At 44.1% G+C, this 23,290-nt stretch overlaps 1 protein-coding gene across 2 annotated transcripts; it reads right to left on the bottom strand.

Moving 5' to 3' along the window:
• Positions 1-5,062: 5,062 nt before the first annotated feature.
• LOC110513017 (serine/threonine-protein phosphatase 6 regulatory ankyrin repeat subunit A-like) lies at positions 5,063-22,480 on the bottom strand. 2 transcript variants are annotated; one of them, XM_036974491.1, is made up of 24 exons: positions 22,375-22,479; positions 21,670-21,740; positions 21,359-21,559; positions 19,894-19,981; positions 15,219-15,361; positions 14,802-15,014; positions 14,325-14,403; positions 12,549-12,663; positions 12,145-12,291; positions 11,747-11,815; positions 11,488-11,628; positions 11,169-11,280; positions 10,937-10,963; positions 10,687-10,761; positions 9,922-10,123; positions 9,314-9,401; positions 8,976-9,093; positions 8,598-8,817; positions 7,970-8,141; positions 7,678-7,823; positions 7,485-7,567; positions 7,327-7,409; positions 7,101-7,192; positions 5,063-6,845 (listed from the first exon to the last, which is right to left on the bottom strand). In XM_036974491.1, exons 4-24 carry the CDS (start codon positions 19,979-19,981, stop codon positions 6,553-6,555), a joined length of 2,706 nt encoding a protein of 901 aa, XP_036830386.1. In that variant the 5' UTR covers positions 21,359-21,559; positions 21,670-21,740; positions 22,375-22,479; the 3' UTR covers positions 5,063-6,552. The 2 variants fall into 2 exon arrangements, with proteins under 2 accessions (XP_036830386.1, XP_036830387.1); XM_036974492.1 differs by lacking the exon at positions 10,937-10,963 and having other exon boundaries at positions 22,375-22,480.
• Between the last annotated feature and the right edge of the window lie 810 nt (positions 22,481-23,290).

The following is a 23,290-nucleotide window of genomic DNA, read 5'->3' as shown; positions in this document are numbered from 1 at the left end:
ATGCTCTCAGTGACCATGTTAGAGGAGGCGAGAGATGAGTCGAGAAGCAGAGACCTGTAATGTTGAGGTGGAGATCTCTGGGTGCTTTATCATAGCAGCCTCCTCCAAAATGGCTATCCATGTCCTCAAAGGTCTCTACCAGAGACGATAGTAGGTCTCTGGCTGACAGGTCGGTTGGTCTCTGGTTCTCAAGCTCCATTTTGATTGATTGGCAGACAGTTGCAACAGCAGCGCCACAACACAACTGCTTCAAGGTGGAGTCAGAAATAGATGATGACAGATCTGTCATGGACATGGTGGAGAGTTGACTCTCAGAGACAAAGGGTCTGAGTTTGACAGACACCTGTCTGACCAAGTCCCTAGCAAGAGCTCTCATATCTATTGCTCCACTAGCTGAGTTGTAGGAGCAGGCACTCTGGCCTTGACGGGCTCCTGCTATCCAAAAATCCTGTTATCCCAAAAACCTCAAGTACAAGATCCACAACTCTGTTGTCGGACAGAAATTTACTTGGATGAGACTTTTGGCCGTGCGCAATATGCTCTGTGGCATGGGAATACATCTTAGCAGACACCATGCTTAGCATTTATTGGGCAAACTGCTGACTTGCTGAGATACTACCAGACAGCGGACCTAGAGTTCCCTGACAAACTTTGCATTAGCTCAGCCAATCTGGAGTTGAGAAGGTTCATTACCAACTCTACAATACCCATCATAAACCTGGTGTCCGTTGGTATTTTGACAGGTCTGTATTTCTCCCGTCTACTCCAACTGGATGACAGTACGATGTCACTCTGCGACTGGCCTCTCTGGACCATGTTGAAGACAGAATCCTCAGAGATTCCAAACACAGAACTCAGTGGTGCCGAGTGGGGTCTGTGTCTCATCTCTCTATCACCACCCTCAGTTGAGGAGACATATCGCTCTTCGTCATCACTCAGCAAAGAGGTCATGGACCTGCAGAATGCACAACAGAAATGAAATAGTACATGGTAACAAAATAAAAAACATGATCCAAGAATTTGGGACACACACTCAACCTTGTTATTGTTATTCAAAGGAAGCATTGTGAACCATCTCAAATGACACTCACGACCAAATATTAACATTTAGAGTAAACCTTTTAGAGTGGTTGTGTAGTATTTCTCACTAAGTGGATCTGGAATGGATATTTGTACTAATAAAAAGGGACATGGGAATAATGTTTTTAGAAAGACCTACAGGAGGGGATAGGGGTAGGTACCCGTGAGAGGAGGGGATAGGGGTAGGTACCTGTGAGAGGAGGGGAAAGGCGTGGGAGTTTGTGTGCTGCAAGTAGTTCTTGAACTGATGCGTCTACTGGGTCCACCACGAAAGCTGAATCTGACGCTGCGGCCAAGAGAGCTCACTTCTCTAGCCTCATTACTTCCTGATCCAGAAGAGCTTGACCTGCATGGTGAGGTCAAGGGCGGGAACGACCACAGTGGATGTAGACTCCATCACCCAATTTGTAATATCCATGCACCTAGCACTAAACTCATCTCTGCTCATCTGAAATGTTAAAAGACCGTACAGAGTTAGTTTGTTAATAACGGGGCTGCACTGCTGCACCATGTGTTTACTCAAGCTAGTCAATTAAAGCAGTGGTTTATTTACTTTTCTGCTCTTTTGCACACCAGTATCTCTACTTGCACATCATCATCTGCTCATTTATCACTCCAGTGTTAATCTGCTAAATTGTAATTCTTTGCTACTATGGCCTATTTTTTTTGCCTACCTCCTCATGCCGTTTGCACACACTGTATATAGACTTTCTTTTTTTCCTACTCTGTCATTGACTTGTTTATTGTGTTATTGGCATGTTTATTGTTTATTCCATGTGTAACTGTGTTGTTGTCTGTGTCACACTGCTTTGCTCTATCTTGGCCAGGTCGCAGTTGTAAATGAGAACTTGTTCTCAACTAGCCCACCTGGTTAAATAAAAGTGAAATAAATAAAAAATGCATGGGGAAGCCAAAGAGCAACTAACTCATCCTTCATGTCCTGCACAAAGGTGTGTAGGTCTGGGTAGCTTCTCTTTCCCCTGCTGAGGGTGAGGCTGGTCTGGGAGGCTGCAGCCTTGCGGGTCATGGTAGTGAAGGTCACCACTGCAGCCTGATGGGGAAGACAGAAAGCAGAGTTAGGCTGGAATTGAATCAAATTCGCCATGCAGTGTTAACGCAATGTCTGTTTACGAACTACTGTCTGCGTGCACAAACAGACATGTACACACACACACACACACTGTTATCTGGAAGCATTTACCTTTGCCACTCGTTCAGTCTCCTGGTATTGAGATGGCCCGGCTGTTTCTACATCATCACTCTCCTGCATCACACTCTCTCCTTCGACCTCCAGTGTCAGTTGATGTGGCTGTCTTCAGATCAACCTGATTTAACTCACTCTCTCCTTTGGCCTCCTAGATTAGAAGATCTTTATAAGCTAAAGCTTGGGAAATTCATTTGGCATTTTAATCTTCACTGCGTAATTAAAACGCAATGCATCATACCTCCTGTGACTGGGATGGGATGACAATGGCCTCGTCCAACTCACTCTCTCCTTCAACCTTCTATGACTGAGACGTGCCATCTGTCTTCAGATCAGCCTCCTGCATCTCAATCTCTCCATCAGCTTCTAGTGACAGAGTTGGGATATGTCTCTAGAACAGCCTCTTCCAACTTGGTCTGTCTCTCAGCCTCTCTGATCTGTGTCTAGATACAGAAAAAGGAATCTATCTAAGGTCACATGTTATAACATGCTATAATGTGAGTGTGAGGATGTGTTCCAATTATAGAATTCGAATCATAGAAGTAAAATGAATCATTCTAGAATTTGAATAGATTCACTCAAATTCTATGGTTCCAATACTCTGAGATGACTCGGCCTATCCAGAGTCATATATTTAGAGAATTCTGCCAACTTTTAGGCAGGACTCCATGTTAGCGCCTTTGAGCCTTTCATTTAACATTTTTAAATATGTCAATTATTAAATAATGTTCAGTTACATAGCATTGTTAAAAATGTCAATATTGCCCATGGGGAGCCAGCTCTCATATGGATATGTTTGATTATACTGTGTCGTGTAATGTATACATATTGATGTAAATGCAACATAATGCAGATATTTGAATGTCCCAACTTTCCAAATACATGGCTCTGGGCCTACCTCTCCATAGGTGGTGATCTTTGACCTACTACAGAATCTGTATTTGTAGGCCTATGTGATCCTGTAACCAGTCATTAAGGTACATCACTTACCTGACTTCCTTAACAACATCACTGTCATTGATGGGGTTATCCAGGTCCATGAGGGTGAGGTTATTCCCACTGATTCCTGAAAGACAGCACTTATTTTGGCCAGATAGAGTACCACAGTATGAGTCATAATACCCATAAAACCTAGCGGTCAAACAGTGAAATGGTTCCAATTGTTTTTCCACCATTCCATTTTCACATAGGGGATTTTTAGAAACACTTAAAATAAGGGCTGTGGTTCAGGTAGGCTTACCCTGGTGTGACAGTTTGATATCTGTGTAAATCTCTAGGTCAAGGTGACTTTTATCAATATATTTGCCTGTATTTACCAAAACATGAAATGCTAATTAGCTGCTAATGTGGTTATAAAGAACTACAAATGTCATTACAATCATGCTGATGGAGGCAAAAGTAAGAATCTCTTAACTATGTTAGCTAAATGTAATGAATAAATTGGCTGCATTTCTTTAAAAATGGACAACTCTGGACTGTTAAGTGCAAGTTTTAAATAGATACAAAACCTGTTAGCAAAGGTGTCAGCTAGAGATGAAGTTTAGGAGCTTGCAGGGATTTGTAGTTTTGCATGTCTACTTTGATGCTAATTAGCATTTTCTAATCTGAGAGGAAATGGAGCCGAAATATATTGATAAAAGTCACCTTGTCCGTGAGAGATTTACATGGTTATAAAAACGTAAAAATGACTCCACCATTTCCCGGTTTGACCGCTAGGTTTTATGGGTATTATGACAACTTTACTGTGGGGCTCTTTTCACTGGTTGGTCGTTTTGTCTCGATGTTTATTGCAAACAAATACATTTGCACAATGAGCCCTTGTCTGAAATACATTGTTTCAGATGCTGTTGGTTAGCTAGGTAGTGACTTTTAACCATTGTGTAGCAGTGTGATGTTGTTCCCCTAGATTATGCACCAAGTTGCACACAAGGACCAATTCAAATAGGTCAGGTCAAGAGGGGATGTTAATAATTTGATAATAATTCAGTGTATTTCTTTATTTAATTACAGCTGCATAGCTAATGTTTTTCTTTAGTGTACAAACACTTTCACGTCTATTGTACATGTGATTGTAAAAGTTTTGTATATTTTGGTTTGGCCATCGTGGGTTATATGTATTTCCTTACCCCCTTATTGTTATTTTGCCTGAGAGCTAGGACTGAGCCATAATGTGTGTTGTCTCTTCGTGTGCAGGGCAAATAAAAATAATTCAACTAGCAGACCTTCAGTTGTGGCAGCGTCCTTTTAATAAGTAGTGCACTAGCCTACATAGGGAATAGCGTGCTATTTACGACGTAAATATGAGGGTGGTGTTATAACCCTTGACCCACAGCAGATTCTAACGTACCTTTAACCAACTGTCAAGACTCCCCGGCCATAGACTTTGTAGTTTGATATTAAACATTTAATCCACAGTAATATAATTGAGAATTAAAAAATAACATGCCTACCTTGAACACTTTCTTCTCCATGTCGTTGCAAAAAATGAACGCTCCTACAGCACGAGACTAACAATGCTGTACAGATTTGGGTTGAAAGCTCACCCATGGAAATCCTGCCAGTTTTAAATAAATGTAGGCTATTATTGCAATGTTGAGGATGCAATGCAAAATAAAATACATAACCCACACCGTTAGGCCAATTTATCACTTTGCCAATAAGAGACCATTCTTGTTCCTTGTAGCCTTTCTTTTGGGTTATTGGCACCAGTCATTGCCTGATACCTAGAAATGGACTTATACTGCGGTTGTCACATAAAACAGAAACCATAGTTCATTATTAAATAACATAACTCATTTCTTTTATTACTCATAAAATATACAGCAATCTTCAGATAGTGAAATAATTCATGGAAGTTTCAAATTGTCACTATTTCATATGTACATGCTAGTTTCATCCTTTTAGAAGATAGATAAGGAAACAACAACCTGTGAACCTCCTGTTCCTGATTTGATGAACATAGCAAATGTATTGTACATATTTCCAGTTAAAATGATCTTCAAAAAGAGACAAACGGGGATTTGAACAAGCAATCACATAAAAGGATTGAGTGGTTTCATTTTTTGAAGTTAAAGCAAGCAAAACCTGTCAAAAACATTGATTATAAGATCAAAGACAAATAAGATATTTATTTTCCAACAGAAGAAAATCTAAATGCTGCTGTCCTACCATTGGTGTACAGTGTTTCTCCTCTCCAAGGGAGACATGTTTTCCACCTCACATGCCTCGGAATAGTATCAGTGCTTTTCACGAACGTTGTAGTACTTAGTGTGCATCATTGTTTTCGCTCATACAGCTGCCCTTACTCTCCTAACCTCCCCTCAGTAACTAACGAAGGCACAAAATGACATATCACAAGAAAGAATACATGAATGAATAATTTACTTTCTAGAGGGCAAAGGACAGGTAGGTTTAATAACACATGTAATATTTCTCAATTTAAAAAAGTCCTGTTGCTCACATACCGGTATGCAAAACTACATCCCAAATGGCACCCTATTTCCTTTAGAGTGCACTGCTTTTGACCAGAACCCTATGGGCCCTGTTCAACAGTAGTGTACTATTCAGTATAGGGAATAGGGTTCCATTTAATCTTTGAAATTACTCATGAGAGCAAATACTACAATTTGTTGTTTCCCACAGAGCTTAAGACATAAATGATTTTATTAAAATGTGTTCATATAAAATGTATGATTTCCCCTCCTCCCACATGGATTACAGACAAGAGGCTAGTGGCGTTCTGACTGTCTTAGTGTGCGGATAAACATGACAATCACTCTCATGAAACATCACTCCTTATGTTTTTTCTCAGCCCAATTTCTAGTAAAAACAAGTTTTAAAAAGGCTTCTTCCACATCTTTTGGTCCCTGTCTGTTTTGCTCTCAGTGAAGTGCTACTATCCCCTTGGACTACAGGTTATTGCCATCATAAGGTTTGCCAGACAGTTTCTACCGTTTAGGACCTTTGTGGGTAAAGGTAAAGATGGGGTATAGCAGCAGCAGTTCCTCTGAAGTCCAGTATCTGCTGGAAGGGAACCTGGTGGTACGAGAGAATGAGTGTGGGCCAGCCAGCCTGTTGCACCTCCTACTTTTCTCTATTTGCGGGACTCTTAAGGCTCCTGTGCGGACTGTCTTGGCTCGTGCCCTCCCAAAGCTGGCTATGGTGATTTAAGACACGGTGTGTGTATTTGTTTGTGGCCTCTGCCCCACTTCGCTGTCCATCCGCCTGCACTTGCCTCCCTTCTTCCTGGGCAGCGACCACCACCACTCTCAGTACGTCTCCGAGTCTGAGTCGTTGAGTTCCTCATCCTTGTAGAAGCCTTCGTCGTGGCCGCGGTGTCCGATGTTGTTGAAGCTGCAGTAGGAGCTGTGTTCGCTGCGCAGCACAGGCAGGCTGTCGAAGGTAACACTCTTGGAGGGGCTGGTGGTGTAGTGGTTAATGGCACTGAAGGTCAGGCTGGGTGCCGGGGTGCAGGGGGACACGGGCATCATGGTGGCCAGGATCAGCGCCAGGCAGTCCGCCACGTCTTTGTTGGGTGCGCAGGCCAAGGCAGGCGTGTAACCTGAGGGGTACAAACAACCACAGAGGATAACTTCAGGAGCATCACTGTTTACTACAACAGTTTTGGTGAAAAACATGAAATAACTTGGCATCTCCTAGCCTGGTGTTAAGACAAGTGGGAAGCTGGGAGGTGCTCTTATTCTCCATGGACTTTAGTGTCCCAGAACTTTCCAAGCAGTGGATTAGAGAGAAACATTTGTGGACACATTGAGAAGAAAAGTCCCAAAGAAAATGGTGTTAGCCTTACAGATCTTACCATTCTCATCGACTGCGAGCACGCTAGCACCCTTCGCTAGCAGCTCTTGCACCACCACGGTCAGACCATTTCTGGCTGCAACGTGTAACGGCCTGAGGGGAAAGTACCATCAGATTAGCCAGCAGAAAATGAGGATACCTCCCAAATGCCAGACTATTCCCTATATAGTGCACTTCTTCTGACCAAGGACCCTATGGCCCAATTAATGCAGCTGAACCATACGTACGTCTGTAAGGCTGCGTTAGTCGAGTTGATGAGGTTCCTGTCTGTAATCTTCTCCAATATCAACAAGGCACTGGTTTCATGCCCCTTTAAAAACAGAGTCAAACATGTCAGACAAAATTCAAACCAGAGAGAACATCCTCTTCATGTGGGGTTGCTCACCTTACTGCAGGCCAGATGAAGAGCAGTGTTCTTGACTGCATCCTGCAGGGTGAGCTCTGCTTTGGCACTGCTCACCAACAGCTCTGAGACAGAGAAACATAAAAGGAATTACATTAGGAAATTAAGCTACTTATTCAAATTGTTGAACTTAAGCCGTCTGGCGAGGCAAAGCGGAGGAGAGGGGACTGCATACCGACAGCGTTGGTTTGTCCGTTCTCAGCAGCCATCATGAGGGAGGTCTTCCCGGAGGCGTCGGGGGAGTTGACCTGGGCATTGTGACCTAGCAGCAGCTGAAGACACTCCACGTGGTCCGTGAAGGCTGCCGCATGCAGGGGGGTCCTGGAGAGAGGAAACTGTTTTCATTGATATGGAGTAGGAGTGTTATTATCAAGTATTAGTTTCTACAATCCCTCATCCAACCCCAGAGGTCGTTTTCACAACATTATTCTCCAGAAGAAAAGAACGTTGTCGTGTGCTGTAGTTACCGGTTCTTGGTGTCAGTGGCGTTGACAATGGCCGGCCCCAGAGTGTCAATCAACATCTCTGCAGCCCCCTCGTTGTCGTTGATCACAGCACAGTGGAGGGGGCTGAAGGAGTTGCCCTCGGTCTTGTGGAAAACCTCCTGTTCCAGCAGCACCTCGACACACGTGTCATGGCCTAGTGGAAGATTACTTTTAATTCTAAATTAAATGAATCAATACGTTGCTCTAGCGGGAAACATTACATACAGCAGAAAGATGACGTCACTGTAGACCACAACAATACCCTCAGAAAGCCAAGGATCTGACAATGGTGAAGTCACAACAAAAACGTTTTAGCTACAACATATACTATGTCAATCCCTGACAAAGTCCTTTCAATGTAAGCTCCACCACTGAGAGTCATAACCCTACTTCTCACACAGTGTTGTAGTCTTGTTCATTGCCCCACATTGCTCCATCAAGACCAATCTAATGCTTTTCAATCCACAAGAGGGAGTGAATGAGTGCACACTTCTTGGAGAAGAGAATAGAGCTCCAGTCCAGTTAGTATCGTTGTAAGGCCTGCCTAATTCAGGGACATGTTTACAGTGTTGGAGAGGGAATCAGAATAGAGCTTCAGTCCAGTTAGTACCGTTGTAGCAGGCCCAGTGTAGTGGCGTGTAGCCTTGGTTGTCTGTGATGACGGGAAGGGTCTCCACTGACTGGGCTGCATGTAGGAGCCCCCCCAGCACCCCGATGTGTCCAGACGCCGCCGCCAGGTGAACAGGGGTCCGCCCCTTACAGTCCCGAACTAGGAAGCTGGCGCTGTGCTGCAGCAGGGCCTCCACACACTCCTCATGACCAGTCACCGCCTGGTAGGGTGGCGAGACAAGAATGGAATTGATTAAATCATAATCAATTATATAATAAGGAATCATAGCAATCCCTAGTAGTTCAATGGCCCCATCCCAAGATCAGAACAAGCCTCCCCCTCTCTTTCTGTGTGAGTGTGTACAACTCTCCTCCTCACCCCTCTGTGTAGAGCTGTTCTGCCCCACTTGTCTTTGGCTTCTACGCTGGCTCCCTTGTTGAGCAGCGAGTACACACAGTCTGTGTGTCCGCTCAGCACCGACAGCATCAGAGGGGTTCTGATACACAAGACAACAGGTCATATTACAAACTGGTAATAACCAGGCTGAGTCCCAAATGGCAACCTATTCCCTATATGGTACACTACTCTTGACCTGAGCCCATAGGACTTTGGTTTAAAGTACTGTACCAAGTAGGGTATAGGTTGTCATTTGGGATGCAAACCCAGTTTCAAAATCTATTTTTTTCAGGAATTGTATCCAAACCCAATTGACTTACTGTCCATTCCCATCTTGAACATCCACTGCACTCTGGAGGTCAGCATTTCCAATCAATAAACGCAAACACTCCGAATGACCGTTGGTTGCTAGAGGAAGATAAACAGAGAGGATATAAGAATGTCAGATGATTGACCATTGGTAGCTAGAGGAGGATCAACAAGAGGATATAAGAATGAGATGATTGACCGTTGGTAGCTAAAGGATGAACAGAGAGGATATGAGCAGATTGCTGGACGACTATAACCTTCACATGAACAGACAGATTTCTAGAACAGTGGTGTTGGTAGATGACATCCTCATGATGTTAACACAGCATATAATAAAGAATTTTGGTGCGTAGGCCATCGAAGCCTGTCACCTGTTAGCGGTGTGCCTGGCTCTGGATAGAAGTCTGCCCTGTGCACTGATCTAGGATCAGCTTACCCTCCCTAGATCCTCAATAATTAGTGGAGAGCATGACAAAAAAATGACCTTAGATCAGTGTCTAGTGGGCATTTTCACACTATACCATGTAACGTCGTCCTAGCAACATGACCAAACAAATGGCCATCTTGGTCAGGAAAACTTTTTAATTACAGAAGCTCTATGTGATATCCTTATGTCTACCTGCAGCGTGGATGGGGGTCCTCTTCAGAGTGAAGTCTTTAACCAGGATGGAGGCTCCCTGGTTGATGAGGACGTCAACACACTCCACATGGCCTTTAAAGGCAGCCAGGTCCAGAGGGGTGCGCCCCTGGCTGTCCCTCACGTCTAGATCCAGCAGAGACTGAACCAGGACCTCCATAGCATGGTGGTGACCGTGGTACGCCTGAATAGAAACACAAACACAGTCGCAAGCAAAGTCCAGGGGTACGCCTGAATAGATATTCACTCTTAATATAATCAATGTCCTAGAGTAGACCCGTGGTACGCCTGAACAGAAATACAGTGCTAGACCTCTAAAGTAGACCAGAGTCTTTCAATCGGGAGCCCATTTTTGCTCCCGCCCAGCATCAACATCGGAGGTTCCTGCCAAGCGTGGGATTGAGAAACAAAAACTCTACTTCTCTTCTGAGGTTGATTAACTCAAATGGCAAAATAAGGAAATCATCCTCATCATCACTGTGTAGAATATGCATGTATTTTACACTAATCAGGAATAGATCGGAATATGGTGTGTGAGTCTGTCTGGACAGTCAACTTCCTGTGGAAAATCTACACCATGCTTGCATCCTAGATAGCCTACATAATAGATAGCACCCTATTCCCTATGTAGTGAACTACTTTTGATCAGGGCCTATAAGGATCTGGTCAAACGTAGTGTACTAAATAGGGAATAGGGTGCCATTTGTCATATGGAGACCACTACAGGAGCAGGTAGGCTTTACTCACAGCGAGGTGTAGAGGGCTGATGGGAGCTCTGACATCAGAGTCGTTCAGGATGTCTGTCCCTGAGGTTTCCATTAGCTGAGGAAAGACATGAACGGCCAGTTCAGACTTGTAACATATTTACTTGGAAGGTTAGTCTAGTAGCATGTGTAACATGGTAAATCTCAGTGACCAGCCTCTGCAGACATACTGGGGTGTTGCATCCATACCTTAAACAAGCAAGTGTGAGGAAAAGTTACCAACTGGCACTTACCACATCTAAAGGTGTTTCACTTGCAATCTGGAAAAAGAACATCAAGAGTGACGACAAACATGCAACCACACCTTAAAACCTACTGAATATCAATGATTGTGTCCCAAATGGCAGCCTATTCCCTATATAGTGCACTACTTTTGACCAGAGCCCTATGGGCCCCACAGCCATTTGGGACGCAGTGAAAATGGTGTGGATGCAGGGCATCTAGTATCCTGTGGTTCTGACTCACCAGCTCCAGACAGAGGCGGTGTCCGTATGCAGACGCGTAATGCACTGCATTGTAGCCCTGATTGTCCCGGATCCCTGGGTTAGCATCGTTTCGCAGCAAATACTCCAGACACCTAGAGGTCAAGAGTTCACTAATCATTACACCAACATCAAGACAGACAGATAATCAAGCAGAGACACTTTTCCAAAGGAGACGTGGCCAAGCTTTCACACTGCCGATTGAACACTAGCGTGCATTCAAACACTCAACATACTCTCCAGACTACAGTGAAATGTGAAAGGTCACGGCACCACAACAGTAAGAGGAGTGTGAGACGTACTTTCCGTCTGTATCGGAGGCAGCAGCGTAGTGGAGCGGGGTGCAGCCCCTCTTATCCAGGTCGTTCACACTGGCCCCAGACCCCACCAAGGCAAACAGACACTGGTAGTTACAGTTGGCTGCTGCATAATGCAGAGGACTCCTAGAAGAACACAAACAGTCAACAGAAACAGCTGATTGGAGATGCAAAACAATATATCCCAATATTCCCCATTATCATAAAGAACAAATATGAAAGTTATTTGATGCCACAGACAGACCTTCCGAAGCTGTCCTTTCTGTTGAAGTCTGCCCCTGTGTTGAGCAGCAGATTCAGACAGTCCAGGTTCCTGGTAACAAGATATCAAGTTTAGAAAGGCCCTCTGAGCTATCAGGTGCATGTTAACAATGAGAGAACCTGAAAGAAAAGAGAAACCTGTACACTGCTCTTGCTAGCATCACTGTTTTTATTAAGGCTAATAAAAGCTAGGATAAAAACAGTGATACTAGCAAGAGCAGTGTGCAGGTTTCTCTTCTCTTTCAGGAAGATGAAGACATTTTAGTCAATACCACCATAACATGGAGCCACATTATACAGAAATGATACTGCAGGAGGAGATGGTTTTCCAGGTCATGAACTACATATTCCTTGGTGTAAAGCCTAGACCAGTCCACTCACCCTCCAGCTGCTGCAGCATGTAAACAGGTTCTTCCAAAGTCGTCAGGGGTGTCTATATCAAAGCCTGATGAGAGGAGCTTTCGACAGCAGTCAGAGAAACCACTGAGAGCAGCCAGGTGGAGGGGGAACATCCCATGGACGCCTCGTCTGCAACAACATTTTATACTTTGAGCACTCTTATTCAGAGCGACTTCCAGTTAATTCAGCTGAGTTTAGAAAAAGCAGCACATCACAGTCCTCATTAAACCCTACTGCATACTGCAATGCCCAGTCTATCAACCACCCACACACCACAATGGAGGCGATTTCATGTGTTGAGCAGAGAGTCTCCAAGTGGGAATTCGGTCGATGACAGAATTGCAGATGCATGTTGCAGTATTGCTGGAAACTGTGTGTTCTCTTACTTGGCTGTGTCAGCACCGTTCGTGATGAGTGTATTGATGAGTAACTCGTGGCCGTAGCGAGCAGAGATGTGCAGGGGTGTGTTTCCATTCTTATCTTCACAGTCGATCTCAGCACCTAATACACACACACAATCAACCACTTGACCCTAGAGGCATCACGTAGCTAAATGTTCAACCACGTTGCAGTAACATTGCTCTGTGCCAGTGTATCATGGTTTGAAGACAAAAGACAAGATGCTGAAGAGCCTACTGGTTCATATATACACTGCTCAAAAAAACAAAGGGAACACTTAAACACCACAATGTAACTCCAAGTCAATCACACTTCTGTGAAATCAAACTGTCCACTTAGGAAGCAACACTGATTGACAATACATTTCACATGCTGTTGTGCAAATGGAATAGATAACAGGTGGAAATTATAGGCAATTAGGAAGACACCCCCAATAAAGGAGTGGTTCTGCAGGTGGTGACCAGACCACTTCTCAGTTCCTATGCTTCCTGGCTGATGTTTTGGTCACTTTTGAATGCTGGTGGTGCTTTCACTCTAGTGGTAGCATGAGAGTCTACAACCCACACAAGTGGCTCAGGTAGTGCAGCTCATCCAGGATGGCACGTTCGAGCTGTGGCAAGAAGGTTTGCTGTGTCTGTCAGCGTAGTGTCCAGAGCATGGAGGCGCTACCAGGAGACAGGCCAGTACATCCGGAGACGTGGAGGAGGCCGTAGGAGGGCAACAACCCAGCAGCAGGACCGCTACCTTCGCCTTTGTGCAAGGAGGAGCAGGAGGAGCACTGCCAGAGCCCTGCAAAATGACCTCTAGCAGGCCACAAATGTGCATGTGTCTGCTCAAACGGTCAGAAACAGACTCCATGAGGGTGGTATGAGGGCCTGACGTCCACAGGTGGGGGTTGTGCTTACAGCCCAACACCGTGCAGGACGTTTGGCATTTGCCAGAGAACACCAAGATTGGCAAATTCGCCACTGGCGCCCTGTGCTCTTCACAGATGAAAGCAGGTTCACACTGAGCACATGTGACAGACGTGACAGTCTGGAGACGCCATGGAGAACGTTCTGCTGCCTGCAACATCCTCCAGCATGACCGGTTTGGCGGTGGGTCAGTCATGGTGTGGGGTGGCATTTCTTGGGGGACCCCTTGTGAGACCATATGCTGGTGCGGTTGGCCCTGGGTTTCTCCTAATGCAAGACAATGCTAGACCTCATGTGGCTGGAGTGTGTCAGCAGTTCCTGCAAGAGGAAGGCATTGATGCTATGGACTGGCCCGCCCGTTCCCCAGACCTGAATCCAATTGAGCACATCTGGGACATCATGTCTCGCTCCATCCACCATTGCACCAGATTGTCCAGGAGTTGGCGGATGCTTTAGTCCAAGTCTGGGAGGAGATCCCTCAGGAGACCATCCGCCACCTCATCAGGAGCATGCCCAAGCGTTGTAGGGAGGTCATACAGGCACGTGGAGGCCACACACACTACCGAGCCTCATTTTGACTTGTTTTAAGGACATTACATCAAAGTTGGATCAGCCTGTAGTGTGGTTTTCCACTTTAATTTTGAGTGTGACTCCAAATCCAGACCTCCATGGGTTGATAAATTTGATTTCCATTGATCATTTGTGTGATTTTGTTGTCAGCACATTCAACTATGTAAAGAAGTATTTAATAAGAATATTTCATTCATTCAGATCTAGGATGTGTTATTTTAGTGTTCCCTTTATTTTTTTGAGCAGTGTATATTCTGTTGAGAGCATTCAGAGACTCACCATTCTGGATGATGGCTTGAGATCTGGAGAAGCGTCCGTGGATGGCCGTCATGTGGAGGGGGGTCTTTCCATCTTTACTCTGCAGAGAGCGAGAGACAGATGGTTCACACTGCAGTCTGTGCTGCTGACCACAGGTGGAGGTGTGCTTTATTGCATTTAGTTTGTATTGTTAAGATTAATCCATTGGTATCTGAATGTATTTGGTCCAAGTCTACTAAGCCGTGTGCTGCATCAGTGACCCAAAGTAGTGCACTATAAAAGGAATAGGGTGCCATTTGGGATGCAGTGGTGTCATCACAGCTTCTTACTCTGTGGGCCCTGGTCAAAAGTAGTGCACTATAAAGGAAATAGGGTGCCATTTGGGATGCAGTGGTGTCATCACAGCTTCTTACTCTGTGGGCCCTGGTCAATGGTAGTGCACTACATAGGGAACAGAGTGTCATTTGGTACAGACAGTTGATCATCCTGTCTCGTCACCTTGATGTTGACGTGGGCCCCGTTGCCCACCAGCAGCTCCAGGCAGAGCGCCCCGTGGCGCGAGGCGGCCGTGAAGTGGAGCGGGGCGAAACCCTTCTCGTTCACCTGGTTCACGTTGGCGCCGCACTCGATCAGCTCATTTACCACCACGTCCTGGCCGTTGTAGCACGCCACGTGGAGGGGAGTGTTACCGTACCCATTGGGCTCATTTATCTGGAGGGAGAAGAGGGAGGAGAGTGGGTAGAGAGAAGGGGGGATAGAACAAAACATTTCTGATCAGGTCACTTGGTTAGGAAAAACCCCTGACCCGACACACTGGGTCCAAAGGAAATCATTCTACAACACACTAGAGCTCTGTCTTTTCGTGGAGTTGTAATTGAACAGTGACTACACAGTTGAATGCGGGCATTGACTCACATCCACCCCAAGGTCCAGGAGGTACTTGACCACACTGATCATGCCGCTGGAGGCTGCAGAGTGGAGAGGGGTGTAGGCCTTCTTGTCTTTACAGGACACCTCTGATCCATGAGAGGCCAGCAGTTTCACCACCTCAATGTGCCCTATGGGGGGGGGGAGAGAGTGTGAGACAGAGCGAGAGAGAAAAGAGAGAAACAGAGGCGTTTACAGTGGTACACAGCACCACATGTTAGTTTAACTGAAACCATCTTATCAACATACTTAATCCATCATTCTGACATAACACACTAGAGGTGGACCATACATCTGAGCGGTGAGGCTATCACACAGCCAATTCATTCACTCACTGGGATAAGGACATTTGTATTTATTATGGATCCCCATTAGCTGCTGCCAAAGTTTATACAATTTTCAAACATTTGATTCTCAGATGTCACAACACATTGTGTGCTCTCAGGCCCCTACTCCACCACTACTACACATCTACAGTACTAAATCCATGTGTATGTACAGTCGTGGCCAAAAGTTTTGAAAATGACACAAATATTAATTTTCACCAAGTCTGCTGCCTCAGTTTGTGTGATGGCAATTTGCACATACTCCAGAATGGTATGAAGAGTGATCAGATGAATTGCAATTAATTGCAAAGTCCCTCTTTGCTATGCAAATGAACTGAATCCCCCAAAAACATTTCCACAGCATTTCAGCCCTGCCACAAAGGACCAGCTGACATCATGTCAGTGATTCTCTCGTTAACACAGGTGTGAGTGTTGACGAGGACAAGGCTGGAGATTAGTCTGTCATACTGATTGAGTTCGAATAACAGACTGGAAGCTTCAAAAGGAGGCTGGTGCTTGGAATCATTGTTCTTCCGCTGTCAACCATGGTTACCTGCAAGGAAACACGTGCCGTCATCATTGCATTGCACAAAAAGGGCTTCACAGGCAAGGATATTGCTGCCAGTAGGATTGCACCTAAATCAACAATTTTTTGGATCATCAAGAACTTCAAGGAGAGCGGTTCAATTGTTGTAACAAAAAGGCTTCAGGGCGCCCAAGAAAGTCCAGCAAGCGCCAGGACAATCTCCTAAAGTTGATTCAGCTGCGGGATCGGGGCACCACCAGTACAGAGCTTGCTCAGGAATGGCAGCAGGCAGGTGTGAGTGCGTCTGCATGCACAGTGAGGCGAAGATTTTCAGAGGATGGCCTGGTGCCAAGAAGGGCAGCAAAGAAGACACTTCTCTCCTGGAAAAGCATCAGGTATATACTATATATACACTGATATTCTTCAAAAGGTACAGGGATTGGACTGCTGAGGACTGGGGTAAAGTCATTTTCTCTGATGAATCCCCTTTCCAATTGTTTGGGGCATCCGGAAAAAAGCTTGTCCGGAGAAGACAAGGTGAGCGCTACCACCAGTCCTGTGTCATGCCAACAGTAAAGCATCCTGAGACCATTCATGTGTGGGGTTGCTTCTCAGCAAAGGGAGTGGGCTCACTCACAATTTTGCCTAAGAACACAGCCATGAATAAAGAATGCTACCAACACATCCTCCAAGAGCAACTTCTCCCAACCATCCAGGAATAGTTTGGTAACGAACAATGCCTTTTCCAGGATGATGGGGCACCTTGCCATAAGTCAAAAGTGATAACTAAGTGGCTCAGGGAACAAAACATTGATATTTTGGGTCCATGGCCAGGAAACCCCCAGACCTTAATCCCATTGAGAACTTGTGGTCAATCCTCAAGAGGCAGGTGGACAAACAAAAACCCACAAATTCTGACAAACTCCAAGCATTGATTATGCAAGAATGGGCTGCCATCAGTCAGGATGTGGCCCAGAAGTTAATTGACAGCATGCCAGGGCGGATTGCAGTGGTCTTGAAAAAGAAGGGTCAACACTGCAAATATTGACTCTTTGCATCAACTTCATGTAATTGTCAATAGAAGCCATTGACACTTATGAAATGCTTGTAATTATACTTCAGTATTCCATAGTAACATCTGACAAAAATATCTAAAGACACTGAAGCACCAAACTTTGTGGAAATTAATATTTGTGTCATTCTCAAACTTTTGGCCACAACTGTATAGTGCCATATGTATGTGTGCGCATGCATCAGTGCCAATGTTTGTGTTGCTTCACAGTCACCGCTGTTCCATAAGGTGTTTTTTTAATCAGTTTTTTTCAATCAAATTTTACTGCTTATGTCAGTTACTTGATGTGGAATAGAGTTCCATGTAGTCATGGCACTATGCAGTACTGTGTGCCTCCCATAGTCTGTTCTGGACTTGGGGACTGTGAAGAGACCGCTTGTGGCATGTCTTGTGGGTATGCATAGGTGTCCGAGCTGTGTGCCAGCAGTTTAGACAAGACAGCTCAGTGCATTCAACATGTCAATACCTCTCATAACTAAAAGTAGTGATGAAGTCACTCCTCCACTTTCAGCCAGGAGAGATTGAATGCATATTATTCATATTAGCACTCTGTGTACCTCCAAGAGCCAGCTGTGCTGCCCTGTTCTGAACAATTGCAATTTTCCTAAGTCCTTTTTGTGGCACCTGACCACACGACTGAATAGTAGTCAAGGTGCGACAAAACTAGGGCCTGTAGGTCCTGCCTTGTTGATAGTGTTGCTAAGGCAGAGCATCGCTTTATTAGAGACAGACTTCTCCCCATCTTAGCTACTACTGCATCAATATGTTTTGACCATGACAGTTTACAATCTAGTGTTACTCCAAGCAGTTTAGTCATCTCAACTTGCTCAATTTCCACATTATTTATTACAAGATTCAGTTTAGTTTTTTTGTTTTGTTCCAAATAAAATACTTTAGTTAGAATATTTAGGGCTAACTTATTCCTAGCCAACCACTGAAACTGCAGCTCTTTGTGAGTGTTGCAGTCATTTCAGTCGCTGTAGTAGCTGACGTGTGTAGTGTTGAGTAATCCGCATATAGCACTCTGGCTTTACTCAGTCAGTGGCATGTCGTTAGTAAAAAATAAAAATAAAAATAAAAACAGCAAGGGGCCTAAACAGCTACCCTGGGGAATTCCTGATTCTAACTGGATTATATTTGATGGCTTCCATTGAACACCTGTGTTCTGTTAAACAAGTAACTCCTTATCCACATTATAGCAGGGGTATAAGCCATAACACATCCGTTTCTACAGCAGCAGAATATGATCAATAATGTCAAAGGAACTGAAGTCTAACAAGACAGCCCCACAATCAACAAATTTTATTTGTCACATACACATGGTTAGTAGATGTTAATGCGAGTGGAGCGAATGCTTGTGCATCTAGTTCCGACAATGCAGTAATAACAACAAGTAATCTACCTAACAATTTCACAACAACTACCTTATACACACAAGTGTAAAGGGATAAGAATATGTACATAAAAATGTATGAATGAGTGATGGTACAGAACGGCATAGGCAGATGCAGTAGATGGTATAGATACAGTATATACATATGAGATGAGTAATGTAGGGTATGTAACATTATATTAAGTGGCATTGTTTAAAGTGGCTTGTGATACTTGTTTCCATTATTAAGTGGCTGGAGTTGATGCAGTATGTGGTAGCAGCCACTCATGTCGTGGTGGCTGTTTAACAAATGTCCTTGAGATAGAAGCTGTTTTTCGGTCTCTCGGTCCTGCTTTGATGCACAGGTCAGGTAGGTGAGGTGATATGGTCCTTGACTAGTCTCTCAAAGCACTTCATGATGACGGAAATCAGGTAACCTTTTGGTTACTAGTCCAACGCTCTAACCACTAGGCTACCTGTCGCCCCAAGCTTGATGATAGCCAGTCAATATTTAAATCACCCAGAAAATATACTTCTCTGTTGATATCACATACATTATCCAGATACTGACTGTTAGCACTTGGTGGTCTATAGCAGCTTCCCACAAGAATGGGCTTTAGGTGAGGCAGATTAACCTGTAGCCATATTACTTCAACAGTATTTAACATTAGATGTCTCTAAGATTTACAGGAATATGGTTCTGAATATAGACTGCAACACCACCTCTGTTGGCATTTCTGTCTTTTCGGTAAATGTTATAACCATGTATTGCTACTACTGTATCATCAAAGGTATTATCGAAGTGAGTTCCAGAGAGTCAGAACATGAATGTCATCTATTACAAGCAAGTTATTGACTCCATGGACCTTGTTTCTTAGGCTACATATGTTAATGTGGGCTATTTATAATTTTTATTTTTTGCTTGATTGTTTTTAATGCTTATCAGAGGTAGACTTACTCATGCTATTTACATTGGAGCTGATAGTGCAGGGTGAGCTGCATAAATTGGGCTTCCTACTATTGCTCACTATCTCAGTGCTAACAGTGAAACTCTGGTTTATAGGGGCTCATGATTACTGCATACAATAGCTGTAGGATAAACAGATGTAGTCGGGTGCAATTAGGGGTACATCAATTAATTTACTTACATCGTGTTTGCCAATGCCCCTAAGATCACGTACATTTGATGCAGAATTATGACGACTCATTGTCACAACGGTGGGGACTAACTGAGCTGGTCTTGGATCATTTACCAGTCATTGTTTCAACGCAGCCTTGAAATGCCTGGACAGAGTCCAGGAGCCAAGATGATTTGGATGGACTCCGTCACATTAGTCAGAATGTAAATGATGTGGTCAACTCATTACCCATGTAAGCAGCCCAGTGGATTGCTCGGCGGTCCTTCTTGTCAAAAGCATTAATGTTGGCTCCTCTGGAGAGAAGCAGCCTCACCATCTAACAGGAAAAGGAGAGAAACAAAACACAGGCTGAGGATAACTAAAGCAAAATCTGCTCAAATCTGGCATCAAAGCCTCTCTTGAACAAACTCAAGCATACAACTAGGGCTGTGACGGTCATGGGACTTCGGTGTCGGTGATTGGTGTGCTGTATGTACACAGTCATCGATATAACTGACAGCAGACGGACGGAGGAAACATTAGCAAAAGAAAACATTAGTGTTTAGGCCTAACTGCATTGCTCATAGGCGCGCGAGTCTCAAGTTAAGGGGAAGCTAATTTTCACCATGAATATATAAAGCATTCTATGCATCATGACATTGTTGTTAATGTGATTAGTAAATTGGATAGTCATCATTTAGGCTAATAATATAACTCAATCACTGTTCGCAAAAAAAACGTCTGTTCAATGCAACGTGTGGTGGAGTAAGGCTAGGCTTTATCAGATATGTTTCTTTTCATGGGAAAAGTCATTTTTTATCATGCAATTCTACTACACTTTATACAACTAAAGAGATTAGCAGAATCTTGTTCAATATGACTTTCAAGTGGCACTGACCCAGGGATAAAGAAAGTGAATAAGCACACTCACCGGGGATATAGCCGACGCCAAAAATACTGTTCGCTCAATTAAAGTTCAGAATCTTGATAACTAAAAGACAGATTAGTCTTTTCTTTGAAGCAATAGCCAATTGCTTTCCAAACTATGTTAGCCTATGGGTTTTGCGCATATTCTGCAAACAGGCTGGTCCACGTCATCTGGGTCTCCATCGTCATTAGGTTTGAAACTGAAATGTGCCCAAAAAGGTGATGGTATGCTTTTTTGTTGTTGCAATGAGAGCCATCTTTTTCACCTTACTCCTCCAACCTACTGTAACAATGAGAAAGGTCAGAGGTGAAGGGCAGAGGCTACCCACCCACTCCCAGCCTGTAGGTGATAGATCTATAGTTAGCCCCCGGTCCTCACGTTTCCCATCACCACCCCCCCAATGAACTGAATTGACCTTCAAAATATTCTCTCCTATCAGCACATAGAGCAGATCTGCTGATTGTGGCGCATCAAAATATAATTGGAGAAGAGATGTATACAGTTTAATAGATGGACTAAGTCAGCAAAACAATAATAAATAGTTACCACTGCTGCTATGGGTAAAGTACATCTCCATCAAAATAAAGTTGATAAAAACATGTTGCCGTTTTTGACGGTGATTTTATTTTCATGGTGGTCTTCATCCAAAACTGTCACGGTTATCCAATTACTGTCACAGCCCTACATACAACCAACGTAGCTAATCGGATGCACCATAAACCTGGGGATAGGACAGGTATAAAGTGTAGACTACAGTGTGTAATCATGTCCATGCTAATTGCTAACCTCCAGGTGTCCGCTGAAGGCTGCATGGTGCAGCGCCGTGCGCCCGGCCCGGTCCGACACGTTCACATTGCTGAGGAGAGGGACCAGGGCCTCGGCACAGCGGACCGCCTTATTGGCCGCAGCGATGTGGAGCGGCGTTTGCCAGTTCTTGTCCCTGGCGTTCACATCAGCAGAGTGTTTCAATAGCACCTGGACTGCCTCCTACAAGAGCACAGTTCAAATCATGTTCAACTTTGTTTAAAGTGCCTTTTAAAATCACAACACTTAACAGGAAAACACATATGCACAGGTGTGTCTATCAGTACACGTACCTCACTGCAGGAAGCCACGGCCCGGTGCAGAGGAGTGAGCCACTTGTTGTCTTTGGCATTTACTCTGGCTCCTGGGACACAGACAGAAAGACAGGTGACAGACCGACGGGGGACACAGACCGACAAAGGGGGACGGGGGAGACAGGGACGTGGGTTAGTTAGGCCACTGGGGTTAATAAGGCAACATCTTAAATAGCTGGAGCACAGAAAGGATGTGTCCACAACAACACCCTAATGCCTTTATAGTGCACTACTTCTGACCAGGTCCCATAGGCCTACCCATAGGGCGCAGGTCAAAAGTAGTGCACTATATAGGGAATAGTGTACCATTTAGAACGCACACAAAGCCTCTTGTAGAGAGCTATTCTGGGAATTGGACTTTCATTACACAGCAACACTGAAGAAAATGTCATGTCACTGAGTGGAGAGGAGTAGAAGGAGCTCAGCCAACGTGAGACGAGGTGCAACCAAAATCATGAGGACATTTGGGAGGAACAGGTGCGACAAATTAAATCTTGATACTTCACTAATCAAGTTAAAATTGGGACGTTTCAGCTGTCAATGTCCTTCAGTATAATGCCTTGATTTTTGTAAATACATCGACTGCACATAAGATCTTAATGGTAAGTATGAGGGAAACGGTCACATTCACACAAGCATCAAAACAGAAGTCAGTGTAATCCTTCTCTTCAATGATAACCGTACCTGATAGTATGAGTAACTCTAGAATTTCTGCATCTCCTAGATAGGCAGCGGCATGCAACGGTGTCCGCTTCTCATTGTCCTGTAGGGAAGAGCCAAGAAGCGTTATAGCTGTTTCATACTCAGCTAGTATGGATACATTTGATTTTAATTGTACTCTTTTATACATTGTTATGGCTTGGATACTTCAGATGACAGCTGGATATTTATAACTCTAACTATTCTACACTAACTGGGCTACATACCGTAACTAGCCTACACTAACTGGGCTACATACCGTAACTAGCCTACACTAACTGGGCTACATACCGTAACTAGCCTACACTAACTGGGCTACATACCGTAACTAGCCTACACTAACTTCAACAGTGAAAAAAAGTATGCTATTGTACAAAGTACACTACCGTTCAAAAGTTTGGGGTCACTCAGAAATGTCCTTGTTTTTCGAAAGAAAAGCTACATTTTCATCCATTAAAATATCAAATTGATTTAAAAAAATACAGCGTAGATATTGTTAATGTTGGAAATGACTATTGTAGCTGGAAACGGCTGATTTTCAATGGAATATCTACATAGGCGTACAGATGCCCATTATCAGCAACCATCACTCCTGTGTTCCAATGGCACGTTGTATTAGCTAATCCAAGTTTATAATTTTAAAAAAGGCTAATTGATCATTAGAAAACCCTTTTGCAATTATGTTAGCACAGATGAAAACTATTGTCCTGATGAACTTTTTTAGGATATGGGGCAGCATTCGGAATTTTGGATGAAAAGCATGCCCAAAGTAAACTGCCTGCTACTCAGGCCCAGAAGCTAGGATATGCATATAATTGGTAAATTTGGATAGAAAACTCTAAAGTTTCCAAAACTGTTAAATGTCTGAGTATAACAGAACTGAAATGGCGGGCGAAAACCT

This window comes from Oncorhynchus mykiss, unplaced genomic scaffold (genome assembly GCF_013265735.2).
Source record: "Oncorhynchus mykiss isolate Arlee unplaced genomic scaffold, USDA_OmykA_1.1 un_scaffold_595, whole genome shotgun sequence".
Lineage (NCBI taxonomy): Eukaryota > Metazoa > Chordata > Actinopteri > Salmoniformes > Salmonidae > Oncorhynchus > Oncorhynchus mykiss.
This window is presented reverse-complemented; position numbering and strand designations above follow the sequence as displayed.